The sequence below is a fragment of the Rattus rattus genome, chromosome 15 (assembly GCF_011064425.1).
Source record: "Rattus rattus isolate New Zealand chromosome 15, Rrattus_CSIRO_v1, whole genome shotgun sequence".
Taxonomy (NCBI): Eukaryota; Metazoa; Chordata; class Mammalia; order Rodentia; family Muridae; genus Rattus; species Rattus rattus.
Window position 1 is genome coordinate 67,565,375 of NC_046168.1, and position 15,327 is coordinate 67,580,701.

Consider the following 15,327-nt stretch of genomic DNA (forward strand, 5'->3'; position numbering starts at 1 on the left):
ATATCTACAGACCAGGAGGACGAGAATTTGAGAAGTGGGTGTGGAAGGGGACCCAGGAGAACTTGGGAGTGGAGAAGTGTGATGAAAATGGACTAAATGCATATGAAATGCTCAAAAATATTAACATAAAATGTTGTACATAATTGTTTAATAAATTGCTATTTTTATGTAATTTCATTGAGTACAAATGTCACCAAGGGTCATCTCTGTACATAAAAACAGTCTTTGCCAATGTAATGCTACATACCTTTAATCCCAGTACTTGGGAGGCAAAAGGCATGCAGATCACTGTGAGTTCAAAGGAAGCCTGGTCTACATAGTAAGTTCCAGAATAGTCAGAGCTATGTAGACAGGTCCTGTCTCAATAATAACAACAATAATAATAACAACGATGATGATGACAATAATGATGATGAAGACAGTAATAACAACAATAGTAAATATGATTGTTGCTATTGTTATTGTTATTATTATTGTTATTATTATTATTATTATTATTATTAAACAATTTCTCTCTGGATCTGAATGAGCGACGGGGACAGAGTAAGTTGCCATACTACCCAGGAATCTGCCAAAAGGTGTCTTCTATTTATATATGACTGCTAATCTAAACACAGAAGGTCTACAACAGAATTAGATATTTTTGTAAGTACTCAAAATATATTCAGCAGAAATAAATAATTCCCCTAAAACATAAGCCAGAAGTTAAGCCATAACTGTAAATTGTATGAAAGTCAAAATGATTGCATATGATGAGCTTAACACAGCTTTTACACTAAAATAATATAAAATGGAAGCAATTTGCATTTGCATGAGTGCAGCTGGTGCACACAAATGTGTGCACATACCTGTAGCGACCAGAGGACAACCTCATCTGTCATTCTCCAGGCACCTTATTTGTTTGTTTGTTTGTTTCTCACTGGCCTGAAACGCATCAAGTAAGCTGGATGGCCAGTGAGTCCCATGTCTTAATGATGCACTTGTCATAAACTGTGTTGACTCAGACAAAGAAATAGATACAAACCTGTATGCCAGTATGTGTGCAGGCTAATTTTGTAAATTCAATACATCTGCCGTCATTCACATCCCAGAGGCACATCTCTCTATAAGACAAAATAATAGCTCATCCTGGATCTAATTTACAATAGTAACCTTGTCACAGTGGCTTACAGTTAAGGTTCCATTGGAACTAATATAGTGCAGGAAGGAAAGAGGTTTATAGTCATTATTGCTCTTGATCAAATTTTCCATTCCCCTCCCTCACTATTCTAACCCCATTTCCAACTGTCAACACCCCATTTCAGTCTACATCAGTCTTGTAATGGAGACGCACTCCTGATTCCTCACTGGTTGGTAGAGTCTTGTGAGTAGTTCTTGGCATAACTTAACTGAGGCTCTCCAGAACGTTCCTTCTCCCTTGCAGAGGTTTCTGATACTGGCTGCTCCAACCAGCAGCTGTTCCCTCGTCCAGAAGCTCGAACTTAATTAATAAAGAAGCAGAGCCAACCTGGACGTGATCTGCAAGGACTGAATGAACAGCCAGAGATAAAGCTGTAATCTGAACGTCTGAGAGCCAAGGGCTACATTAGTGTGCCCTGCACATGCAGCACTGCAAAACACAAGCAGCTAAAACCAACAGAGCCCCAAATGTCAGCACCACTAAAGCATTTTATTACATCAACAAAAAGTCCTTATATTTCAAACTAAAGAATACACTGAAAATTATACATGTTGCTATGCCTTGTCTTTTAAAGAAATAAGGTTACTTAACAGAAAAATATTAAGAAAATGTGTAGAGTGACTTTCATTCACCGGATGTAATTGTTGTCTCCGAGGATGGCTCCCTCTATCTGCTGGCTGAGGCCTAGTCTGAGGCTTCTGGCCTCTGTGCCATCTTATGTAGGCCCAGAGGGTTTCCAGCCTCTGAGGCTCACTGCTGAGTCAGCCTCCTACCCTCCCTTGTCCTTTCTGATCTCTAGCTGTCTGATTCAGCTAAGCTTTTCTGGCTCGAGCTCCTCTCCAAGCTGACTGACTCAGTCTGGCTTCTCTCTCTCTCTGCCCTTCCTGAATTGCTCTGTTTGACTCACAATAACTCTAGCAATCTGTTCTAATCTGGTGACTCCCTCTCACTCTCTGGCTTCTTCTGTCTTCACCTGTGTCTAGCTTGTTCTCTCCTCAGCCTGTCTCTGTGCGACTGTCCAGTAAAGCGCCTCCTCTCCCTGCGCTGCTCTTTCTTCAGGAGCTTCCCTGTATTCTCTCTTCTTGTGAGAGGTGGACCTGCTACTCTGTCCAATCTTTCTGATTTGTCACTTGTCTGCAACTCAGTTACATATAACTTAACACGGGTGCTTCCTTCTACAAACCAGCTTTACCTCCATTGTTTGGGATTAAATGTGTGTACTAGTGATATGTCTATATTCTAGCCAGAGAGATTAAAGTTGTGTGCTAAGGACAGAGCCACACCACAACTAGAAACAAGTTTTTTCAGTAACTAACACAATCTCGAAGGTTCACCCTGTGATCAAATATCCTGCAACAAAAATGCAATGATACTTACTAAAGGTTTTCATTTTGTTACATCTCAAATGATATAAAAATATTTCTGTTGTTTGATAGTTGAGACAGAGTCTTGCTATGTAGCTCCAGTTGGCATGGAATTTTCTAGGTATTAAAGGCCGATAACAGCCTGTAACTTGCAGCAATCCCACCTCTCTCTGGAGTGCTGGGATAACAGGTGTGTCAGGCAGACATCACCATACCTTGCTGAAACAATTTTCAATCAGCATTCACCGTAAAACAAGTGTACCAATGAAAATGATCCTTTATGACCAAAACAAAAAAAAGTATTGTTTTTACTTAATATTGTCTCTTGCTGCTTCAAAAAATTCATATAAATTCCAACCCAAAAATTATAGAAGAGAAAAGATGTTTCACATAAATGTCTTACAAGTTCCCCAACTTGTTTCAAAAAAAAATGTTTTTAAAGTTCTTCCCCCTCTGGACCCTACTGAGACTGATCAGTGGCTGCCTCTCCACACAAGGCCCGTCCTGAGGCAGGGGAATTGCTCATGTGTGCACATGAGCACACAGCATCACAACAGCAAAAGCTTGGCAGAGCTCTGCCTCCCAGCCGGAGACAGCATGGCATCACTCGAGTTTCCTAAAAACCCCGGAGTTGCCAGCTGACTCAATAAAAACGCTGTGCAAGCTATGATCATGCTTTTCCTTTCGTGATAGCCTGGGTTTCTCAAAAGCAAAAAAAGGCAATAAAGTATCACAGAAAATTATTTGTGAAAACATGTATTCTTAAAACTGTAATTCAAACATCCAAACATCCTCTTTCAGATTTAGACAGCGCAAGAAGATGCTGCAATAGAAAGAAAATCCCCCCTAGGGGTGCTGGTTAGAAAGTATGAAAATATCAGTGTCACACGGCAACCTATAAACACAATTTCTAAGACTTACTTGTATTTTTCCCTGTGTGTTTATGTGTGAGTCTCTCTGAGGATGTGCTATGTGCATGTGGGTACCGTAGACTCCAGCAGAGGTGGGATTCCCTGGAGTTGATCTTACAGGTGGTTGTGGGCTGCCCAACATGGGTGCTGGGAACTGAAAGTGGGTCCTCAGACGAGCCGTGAGTGCTCTTGAACTCTGAGTCACCTCCCCAGCCCCTATAAACACACTTTTAACTAACAAATAAAAGCTGCAGCCTTTTTTTAACAGGGTCTCACTGTGTGGCCCTAGCTAGCCTAGAGTTTTCTGTCTATCCGGCTGGCCTCATAGTGATCTACCTGCTTCTGCCCCTTAGGTGCTGGCATTAAAGGTGTGCACCACCACGCTCAGCCAAGATCCTCACTCTTTAAGACATAAAAACTTGGGGGGTGAGGAGAGAAACCTGACCAAAAACTGAAAAGGAAAGCCGACTGCGACTTACCCATTTGCGGACGCACTCACGGTGTACTGTTTGTCCCCAGAAGCACAGGCTTTTGACAAACAAGTGATGGCTGCTGTGTGGCCAAATAATAGTGCTCGGGGATTAACCTAGAGAGGCAAAAATATGCTGCTGTAAATAACACGTTACACAGTTAGCCTTGGGGCTGGAGAGATGGCACGGGGTTAAGAGCATGTGCCACTCCTTCAGATGACCTAGGTTTGGCTCACGACCCCTGTAACTCCGGCTCTGGGACTCTGTGAACATCCAGCAGCATGTGCACATACACATGGAGTCACACATACACACGGAGTCACACATACACATGGAGTCACACATACACACCTAAATAATTTTTTGAAAGTTGGCCTTTCAATCAGTAATCATGTTTAAGTAGTCACTATCAATATCCAGGCTCGGACTGAAAGAGATAATGCCCAGACACTGAACAGTAAGGGCAGGCAGTGTGCTGTACGATGTGCTAGCAATTACTGACTCGTGTTTTAAATGTGCAGCAAACATTCGAATACTCACTTCCAGTTCTTCTGAGAGATCCCAGAGACATATCTGTCCATCGTGGCATCCAGTCACAATCGTGCCCCCATCATCTGTCAGCAGTATTGACGAAATACAGTGTGTGGGTGCTTTGCGGCCCCAGAGAACAATGGGCAGAACTAGACTGTTTCCTGCCATTGTGTTTTTCAAACCTGAAAATGTAATAAGAATAATGTCAGATATTCTTCTTAAAACACATTATATGCCTTTATTATGAAGTTGACTTGTATAATTTGAAAATAAGTATATTTTCTAAATACCAAATTTTAACCACTTAAAATCCTCTCAAATAAAAGTAATTCATTTATATTTACTCCCAAAGTCAGGGGCTTAAAACACTGGGCAAAAGTACTTACTGGAGGCATTCACAACTTTTAAATTTTACTACTGGAAGTCTAATCATTTCAACATACGTTGATTTATCACATCAGTGTATACAGCAACTTTAAGTGCACCATTTTATTTCAAGTCCTAAAACAGTCTCCCAGCGTAGAAGACAAGAAATGAAACAAGCATTCCGCCCTGAGGCAGAGAGCTAGTGAGCTACAGTGCTCAGATCCAAGTCCTAGCTGACTGGATCCAAGTCCTCTGCCTCCACAAGTAAAACAGTCAAATCCAAAACTGTACTCAAAAAACATGGTACTTAAAGACTATACCAGCAATCACTGGACAAGAATGTAAAGAACTTTCATGGTCTGAGAATCCTTCTAAGCCTTGTGTAGGGGTAAATGGAAATACATGTAATCTCAAGCCTTTCTCGCATTCCGTAAGTAAGTCCTATGGCACTGTCTTTTGACAAAGTCATTTGACAGAGTCATGCAGAGACAAGTGACGGGCCTAGATCAGCACCCTGACACCAGAACCTATAGTCTCCCTTATTCTTTGAGTTTCCAAAGTAGTATAAAATACTTCCCTTCCAAAACAAACTAAAAGGTCTGTTTCACTGTGTGCTAAACACTGAGTGAACACACTTAACGAGAAACTCACTTAACCACATTTACTCCAGAGGTCACGTGTGTCCTTTGTAGTGCTGAAACCTGGAGGAAAATAATGTCCTTAAACAACTGCACCTAAATTAAGGTGTGTTTCTGGCGAGGAGATTTAAACTTGAAATGATAATTAATTACTGTGTACTCAAGGTATTTTTGTAGGAAATCATGAACATGAGGAATCACTGCTTCATATAACATAACTTTTTGCTAAACCGCTTGTGTTACAACCTCATGGCTAAAGACCTAAGCAAATGTTGAGTTCTGGGAAGTTACAAGGATGGGATAAAGAGTACTCCACAGAGAACTATGCCAGGCCTGAAACATCCTACAGCCTGACACGTGGTCAATCGAAAGAAACTGTCTAAAGAGAAAATGAGGAAAGTAAGAAGGTTGAGGGACATTAGAATATCTACCAGAAACAACCTATACAACACTTTTTTTTTCTTGCAATTTATAGCTTTCACCAGTCTGTTTCTTCAAAAATATTTCCTTATTATAAATAAAAGGTATACATTTAAAGAAAAAACTCAAGAAACATCCTTATTAATAAAGTCATTTATACTATATTAGTACAAGCTATCGTGAGATTGCAATTATTTCCATACTCCTATCAGACATTAGCAAGAAAAACTAAACTCCAAACTGACTTTAGTAAATTCAGAACAGTGTGTTCCTAGAAGCATGGCCTCCTCAACAAAGACTTTCTGGAGAAACATATTTGGAAGGAGTTCATTTTTCCATGGTGATGACATTGGCTTTCAATCATATCACCAAAGATTTCCCCCAAGCAGACAATCAAGCTCAAAGCATTGAATGCAACCCCAGGATCTCTGGGAATAAAACACCATTCCTCTAGATAGTCCAGGATCTACTCAAAACCCAACCCAAGCTAAAGGCAATGAAAGCAGACCTAGGACCAATGAGTAGATGGTAGTAAGTACCTAAAAACATTTTTTATGTAAACCTTTAAAAGTCTAATTAAATAAAAGTGAAACTTTAGAAAAGCCACCAGAAATACTCAGGAAATAACATGGAATAAAGGATAATGTGGCTTACATCACTAAATCATAACAAATACTTCTATGGATAGACTTATCTCTATATAACTGATTAAAAATGAGAAATGGGCAAGTTAGTCCAGATTTAACTGGATTTAGTCATTAGATCACAGGATTTAAAACAAGTTTAATCATCAGACCACAAGAATCTAAATCTGAACTTCTCTGAACTGAGCCAATGATATCACTAGGAATTACCTGAAGTAGGAAAGGGGCAATATAAATTCATGGAGTGTCGCTCTTCAATCAATCACCAGCATTCAACTAGTCAATTATTTATTAATTCTACAGTCTCCATATTGCTAACATTACCATCTATTGCTTGAAAAGAAATATATCCCAAAAATCTTTATAGTGAATCGAAATGAACCAAGTCATAGGAATCATTGAAACAAAAAAAAATCATATATTCATGGAAAGGCCAAGAGTAAAACTATCAATTAAATGACTAAAAGTGTATTAAGTTTAATGGGAATGCTTGAAAAAATTACATCACTAACTCTCCAAAGCACTGACTGTATATTAACATTTTCTAACTAGTATTTTCAGGAGAGATGCTATATTCTAAACTATAGCATTATCTAATAAATAAAAACATTTCAATTCTAGATGCCTCTGGAAACAGAAAATACATCGCTGGAGGCATGGCTCGGTGGAGAAGCACTTGCTGTACACATGCGAGGGTCAGAGCTCAGAGCTGCAACTGGAAAGCAGGTTCATCTGTCCAACTGTCTCATGCTGTCTGAGCTCCAGGGACGATGGCCCTGGAAGCAGGACTGCCCTTTCCCATTTCAGACCCAAGGATGTTGGTCTCAAAGTACTCTCTAAGACAGCTGTCAGGAACCAGGTGTCCCTGTAACCCCAAGATAAGGAGGGAATACAATAGCAAAACGGCCCAAAGTTAAAAAGATTGCACACTTTACAACAACTAGAAGGTGTTTCCACACTTTCCAAAGGAGGTGACTATTGTTTATCTCATGGTGTGAAAGTTGGAAAGAAAAGTCAGAAGTTCAGCCATGGGAATTTTGTCCATGGGGAGAAAGCTAAATATTAGAAAATAAATTATGTGTATCGTGAAAATTATGTGTATCACCCTTAAATATTTTTAAACACAGAACTTACAAAATGAAAGCACTCTTCTTCAGGATAAACACAATACCATTATCAAACAGCACCAGCAATACTGTCCATATTCAAATTACTGTAACCATCTATAAACTGTCTTTCGTATTTTTACAGACAAGTAAGTAAAACGCTCAAGTTGTATGCAATGTATTTTCTTGTGAACTCAAAGTATGTGTCCTCCCAAAAATCTCACACGTCGAAGCCCCTGCCAGCCAATGTAACTGCATTTGAAGAGAGGCCCTAAAGAAGGCCATGCTGAAGTACACAGTAGTTCACACCATCTGCGACTCCTGCTAACCTTCGGCATCAAGCATGCACTTGCTCCACAAATGTGCACCCAAGCCTAATATATACACACATGCCTTTTAATCAGGTATAAGAATATTAATGTGGGGGGATGGGAAAGGGGGATAACATTTGAAATGTAAATAAATAAAATAACCTATAAAAAGAAGAATGTTAATTTTTCTATACTGTTTTTATAACTTTTAAATGCAAAAAAAGAGATGTATTTCCATCCTAGGACAGTGACCATGTTCACGAAGGCACCGACATCTTCTCGGTCTGTGCTCTTTCTGAGCACTATACCTCACAGACAAACTCAGACTCTTGTGAAAATGGGGCTATGGGAACTAGTGCAGGCACTACCTATTGTTCCACCAATGAGAGATGCAGAAAGCAGCAACTGAACACCTAAGAGCTAAACATACTCACCACGGCAGTGAGGAAAAGGACAAGGCTGCAAAGGTTCACTGGAATCTCAGAGGCTGGTCCTACATCATTTGTCAAGAGAGTGTGTCCAGGTCAAGATCGCTGCGGTCTGCCATCAACAAAGTGGCCATTGATATTATGAATTTCTGTGACAAGGTAGTGGCATATGTCTAAAATCCTAGCACTGGGGAAGCAGAAGCAGCAGGAATTTATGAATTTGAGGTCAGCCTGGTCCTCACACTGATTTCCTGAACAAGCAACGCTACACAGTGAGATCATCTCAAGAAAAAAAAAAACAAAAACAAAAACATAACAAGAAGGTAACGAATTTTCTTTGTGCCTTTGCCCTTATTAACGACTTAGAAAAACAAGCCAACAATGAAGAGATGGCTAGGTCAGAAAAAGCAGGGGAGAAATTGAGCGCTCAGCTGCTACCTTAACAGAGCAGTTCGGGAATTGGAGCTATGAGGGATACAACCTTCCAACACCACACAGCTGACAAGGTCATCCTTTCCCATCTGGACGGAAGGAAACAATACTGTCTTGATGAAGCTGGCACTTTAGGAGTGCTGTGTGTAAGGAAGTTCCAGTGCTGTCTGTTCACAAGGTGTGTGGGAAGAGCAGAGGATGTTAACATAGCAGTGTACGTACTTTTTCGTTACTGAAACAGCCCTAAGTCGATGAGTTGTAGGTTTTGAAGAACTATGTGGCTATCTTTACAGAAATTAATCACAATTTTAAAAGTGAGTCACAGACTGTCAGGCATATCCCTGGTGTTTTTAATTCTGTGGTTGCCCCAGCTGCCAGAGCTCCTCGACCATCAGGCATGTGCACCAAACCTCAGCACTTACTGATCTGCCCATCGGCTCTCACCCCACAGCAGAAACAGGTTCCACTTGGCAGAACGACCAGTTTTCTGGCCTTCCCTCTCACCTTCCCAGGACCTCTAATTAGTGCTACTATTTCCCTCCTACTATCCTCAGTCCCTAAGTTGAGCCCTGAAACTTTACCATATATAAACTTAATTAAACCACCCAGAAGAAGAGACAACCAAGACAGAGGTCAAAATGTCTCAGAAATCAGATCAGTAAAACGCGCTGTAAGTATGAAGGTATGAGTCACCTTAGCTGGAGAAGAACCGGCTCTCCCATTGGCTGCCTCTAAACTCAGAGGATATGTGTAACCTAAGCTACAGCATTCGTATTTATATTACGGTCCTCCTTAGAGACTACAGACAATGCCTAGCTACAAACTGCTGCTTCACTAGGCCATCAACCCCAAGCTAAACTAAGCTCAGGTCCTGCTCCTTACGTTAACTAATCTACCAGCAACACTTGATGTAGTTCACGCAGCCTTTGAAACACTTCTTTACCTTCACATCTGCACACTCTCCTGACTTTCTTCTACTTTTCCTAACCTCGATCCCCATAAATGTATGTGGTGCCGCTGTGTGTGTGTGTGTGTGTGTGTGTGTGTGGTGCCTCTGTGTGTGTGTGTGTGATGCCTCTGTGTGTGCGTGTAAGTGTGTGTGAGTGTGTGTGTGTGTGGTGCCTCTGTGTGTGTGTGTGTGTGTGTGTGTGTGTGTGTGTGTGGTGCCTCTGTGTGTGTGTGTGTGTATGTGTGTGTGTGTGTGTGTGTGTGTGTGTGGTGCCTCTGTGTGTGTGTGTGTGTGTGTGTGTGTGTGTGTGTGTGTGTGTGGTGCCTGTGTGTGTGTGTGGGTGTGTGTGTGTGGTGTGTGTGTGTGTGTGTGTGTGTGTGTGTGTGTGTGTGTGTGTGCTCGTGCGTAAATTCAGGGAAACAGGAAGATGTGCCAGCAGAGAATGATGCATGTAGCAGTAAGAATCAGCAATCATGCACCGGAAGCTTTTGGAGAGAGTGTTTACTGTGCTCTGCCTGAAGACGAGCCAAAATGTAAAACGCAAGATGAACTGTGGTGCTTTAAAGAGGGTGAAGGTCATGGTGAGCTCTACAGTCCTGTCAGAAGTAACTGAAGTTGATGGAGAACTCTGTAGAAAACCCAGGGCTCGTCACCAAATCCTGCCATGAAGAGGGTTGGCTGGTCAAGATGACACTGAGCAACCTTCAGAGGGAATGAACCACTGAGTGACTAAATGTATGGGAAATATGTAAAATTCATTAAGGAGTACACACACACACACACCAGATAAAACAGTGCGATATAACTGGCCCCAGCATGGTTTTCTTAGATTAGTGCTGGATCAAAGACCTGAAATAACTTCTAGGAAAACTGATAGAAAAGAAACTGTTCTCAACAGTGCTATTAAAGAAAATCCCCCCAACTTCCTAATGTATGCAGATAAACACAATGTACATCTTTTTATAATAACCTAGACTAGGTATTTAGACTAGGGGCTAAATTCTGGTGTTGAGAATTATGAGATTAAAAATATCCAGTTTTAAAAGTGGATATAAAGCTGGGTGTGCTCCTCCACCAGCCTTTAATTCCAGCACTCAGCAGATCTCCATGAGTTCAAGGCCAACCTAGTCTATTACATAGCAAGTTCCAGGCCAGCCAGGATACGTGGTAAGACCTTACCTCTATAGTTAAGGTTTCCATTGCTGTGATAAAACACCATGACCATATAAACTTTCATAGGAAAGGATTTATTTCCCCTACATTTCCACGTCACAGTCTATAATCAAAGAAGTTAGGGCAGGAAATTAGAGACAAGAGCTAATGCAGAGACCATAGAGGAATGCTGCTTGCTGGCTTGCTCCTCATGGTTTGCTCAGCACCCAGGACCACCATCCCAGAAGTAGCACTGCCCACAGTAAGCTGGGCTCTCCACATCAATCATCACTCAAGACAATGCACCACAGGCCAATCTGGCGGGGAGATTTTGTTAATTAATCTTCCCTTTTCCCAGTGATTTTGGCTTCTGTCAATAGAACATAAACCTAGCCAGCGCAATAACAAAAAAAAATGAGTATAAAAATTCCGTATTTTGGGCTGGAGAGTTGGCTCGGCAGTTAAATGCACTGACTGCTCTTTCAGAGGCCCTGAGTTCAAATCCCAGCAACCACATGGTGGCTCACAACCATCTGTAATGGAATCTGATGACTCTCTTCTTGTGTGTCTGAGGACAGCTACAGGGTACTCATATAAAAATTCCATATTTCAGGAGAGCAATGTAAGTTTCACACAGTACTGAAAGTATGTATAACTCATTTATATCTATCCATGGATTTAAGGGGGGAAATGTATCTTCTCATTGGAAATCTCTGGGAGCACAGAAAAGCGTGTTGAATGAAGGGCTACATTTATGTGCTGCACTGGCGGCTGCTGTGTTACCATCCACTGCACTGGCTGCTGCAGTGTTTTAACATGTGCTGTACTGGCTGATGCAGTCTTTGCAAGTGAAGCAGTGGCTTTGCGGCACAGTGAAAAAAACAAGGAAACATTCCCTCTTCAAAATAAAATGCTAGCTACATGATGAGGGTTCCCCTGTCAGCTTAGGGCTGTCTCCTGAACTTCAAACTCCTCTGCATAACTAGTAAGTTCTGAAACTTTAACATATCCTAAAATAAAACCCTAATCTTCTCTCCTGAGCCTACTCTTTGCACAGTTGTCCCCACATCGGGTGACTTACAACTTCCTGGAATTCCAACTGCCTTGTCTGTCCTCCACCCTCCTACACATTTACACACACACATGCAGGCACCCGCACATGCACATACACTAAAACACAAATAGAAATAATAAACGTAAGCTGGGCGTGGCAGCAACAGGATTAATCCTAGCACTCAGAAGGCAGAAGTCAGCCTGGTTGGCAGAGTTTGAGGTCAGGCAGGTCTTCAAGTGAGACCCCATCTCAGTAATAATAAATCTTAAAATGAACATAGAAAGCATAGCATCAGAGCACATACAGAAAAGTAAACTAAAGGAAGACGATCCAGTGTTGGAATAAATATCAAAATATAGCCCGTACGTGGGAGAAAGTGGGAATGAGCATAGGAAAATTGGCACACTGTATTGAAAAGGAACTGGATCACAACACATAATGACATACAAAAGGAGACATTTAAAGGAAAACTATGAAATCAGTGATGCTTAACATAGGAGGACTTACCTTGAGATATAGTCAAGAAAACGTCAGAAACAAAACCTGTAGCCGCAGGCTAAATGTAAGGGGAAATCTAGTATATGAAAATCGAAAGTGTCTGTTAGTGAAGTGCAGTACAGAAAAGGACACTGACATACGGCATAAAGCGAAGAGATGTATCTGTAAAACTTACAGGACTAGGGTCTAGGAAACCCTCGACATGTTCAGCTGAACATGCAGACTGACAACGATCTGTGCTATGGAGTAAGTCCGCCAGGGTTTAGTGGTGAAACGTAATCCTCTTTTCAAGGTAATAAATAAAGCCAGTGGAAACTAACCCAGGATATTCAGAGGTGAGGCCTCTAGGAAGTGATTACAATCAGATAAAGTCCTCAGGATGGAGCCCAATAATTAAACACAGGTAATTTTTTAAAAGCAGAGAGGCCAGTATACGGTACACACGCATATGCTCGTACCTGTGCATTTCCTATCTCCGACTAGATAATACCTGTGCTCCCTCAGTACCCATGTAAAACTCTCATCACAAAAGGCCCACTCAAAGTCAGACCTCCATGACTATAAGCAAGAACCCATGTCATGGTTAAAAAAAAAAAAAAAAAATCTGTGATTCTCTGCTATTAGCAACACACCAAGACGGGACCTACAAAATAAACATGGTAATTAGATGGATAGCCAATTTTACAAAAAGGAAAATGAAAATAAGATAAAATGCTTACCGGAAAATGCTAAAAACTCAGGGTTGGGAACTGAGCTTAGCGGTAGAGTACTTGCCTAGAATGTGTAACGCCCTGGGCTCAATCCCAGTGCCATACACACAAGAAATTAAAGCTCAGATTCCTTGTAAGTCGAGGCTAACGTTTATATATAACAGTCTGGAAAAAGAGATGCTGAGTGCCCCTAGGCACCAGTGCAGCCACAGGCCACGGCAACCCCCAAGAGCTACCCTGCAAAAGCACGCACCTCTCTAGCTTTTTCTCCGACACGATTTGACAGAGCTTCAGTGACTGCTTTATACTCAGGAAACAAGTGGCCTTTACGTGTCACCGACTGCTATTGCAATAACCTCTACAGTGCTAGGAAAGTTAGACGCCGTGGATACACCCAGACAGATCAGCCAAAGCACATGTGCATTCTAAAACACTGCAGGGCGGGAGGCTAAAGGTGCAGCTCGAAGCACTCCTTACCCTTACAGTGCCCTGACTCCAGTTCACAGCACCCACCTCAGGTGGCTCACGACCTGGGACAGCTTCAGCTCCAGGAGACCCAATGCCTACCCCTGGCCTCAACAGGCTTGCACACATAGGGCACGTAGTCACGCAAGCAACACACACTCGAACAAAAATAAATCCTCTTTAAATTAAAAGTCAGAGGTTAGAAGCATTAGTCACCTTGGGAGAACAAGAACGATACAATCACGACATAATTTTAAAAACTCGGGCACTCAAAAGAACACACGTTTAGTAACACGGACTAAAGCGAGTACCCCGCACACATTGTATTGGTCTCCACTGGGTGAATAGTAAGAAAACGGCGGCAAGAGTTGGAATAATAGGGCAGAATGTGAACTGGAATATTGAACTACCCCAGTGATGGACACTGAACACCTCTGCCCGAGGATCAAAACGAACTTGTTTTTAAGATTTATTTGTTTTATGTATGTGACTACACTGTCACTATCTTCAGACAAACCAGAAGAGGGCATCGGATCCCGTTATAGATGGTTGCGAGCCACTGTGTGGTTGCGGGAATTGAACTCAGAATCTCTGGAAAAGCACTCAGTGTTCTTGACCGCTGAGCCATCTCTCCAGCCCTCAAAACAAACTTAAAGACTCCCTTTCAACATGAGGTTATCCTACTCTTCTCTTGAGGTAGGTTACCTTGTGGTTTTGAAAGAAGCACAAAATAGCTCACTATTTTGTTCTGTTTTGTTTTGTTCTTTAGACAAGGTCTTTCTGTGTAGTCTGGTCTGTCCTGAAACTCACAGGCATGGCCTCAAACTCACAGAGATCCATCAGCCTCTACCCCTCCCTCTGGAATGCTAGGACTAAAGGCACTGCTCACTGCTTTTAAAGGACTGAATGCTGAACTTTCACAGGGGAAAAACTGCTCCATTTCCTTTAACTTTTTATAATAAAAACTGTATTCATAATAAAAGAAAATATCTAGATAAGGCTTTGTACCCCAAATTTCAACTTCCCACAGGTAGGACTAAGTTTATATGATTCATTCGGTCACCCAGATGTTTTGTCCTATTAGGAAAGCAGAGCTCTGCAGAATTTTTAAGTAGAAATTTTGAGAAATTAACTCCTCTACCATAATTCTTTTTTTTCTTTTTTTCAGAGCTGGGGACCGAACCCAGGGCCTTGCGCTTGCTAGGCAAGCGCTCTACCACTGAGCTAAATCCCCAACCCCCTACCATAATTCTTAATTGGCATTTGACGCTAAGGCTTTCCGGTTGTTATGCAGTCTGCTCTCCCAACCTGAAGTGCCAGAGAGCTGAAATTTTGGGTAAAAATCAAAGTAGTTTTTCATTCTTTATAATAGAGACAATTTCAACGTGAATTTTTCCTTTGGGGTCTGACAACCACCTCCATACTATCATAAGACTGCTTACAAAGGGAAAAGCTGAAGCAAACTGGAAATGTTACATAACAAAATACCAACCACTCAATTTCTTTGATCGTTGTAATCTTGGGAAGGAAGTTCTCTAAGAAATAAACATCACTGAGAAGAATCATAGCAGGGTGTGTTTGTTAGCACATGCCTTTGATCCCAGTTCTCAGGAAGCAGAGACAGGCAGATCTCTGAGTTTGAGGCCAGCCTGTACTGCACTAGGATGTATTTCTACGCATGTTCTAGAACAGCCAAAG

At 41.5% G+C, this 15,327-nt stretch overlaps 1 protein-coding gene across 1 annotated transcript in view; it reads right to left on the minus strand.

The window, feature by feature from the left end:
• The window catches only part of Wdr7 (WD repeat domain 7), a 271,935-nt gene that overhangs the window by 255,460 nt on the left and 1,148 nt on the right, over window positions 1-15,327 (minus strand). The window contains exons 2-4 of the mRNA XM_032885554.1: window positions 4,466-4,638; window positions 3,935-4,041; window positions 1,025-1,103 (exon numbers count right to left, since the gene is read on the minus strand). Coding sequence (XP_032741445.1) covers window positions 1,025-1,103; window positions 3,935-4,041; window positions 4,466-4,624 — 345 coding nt within the window. The 5' untranslated portion in view covers window positions 4,625-4,638. The remainder of the gene's footprint in view (window positions 1-1,024; window positions 1,104-3,934; window positions 4,042-4,465; window positions 4,639-15,327) is intronic.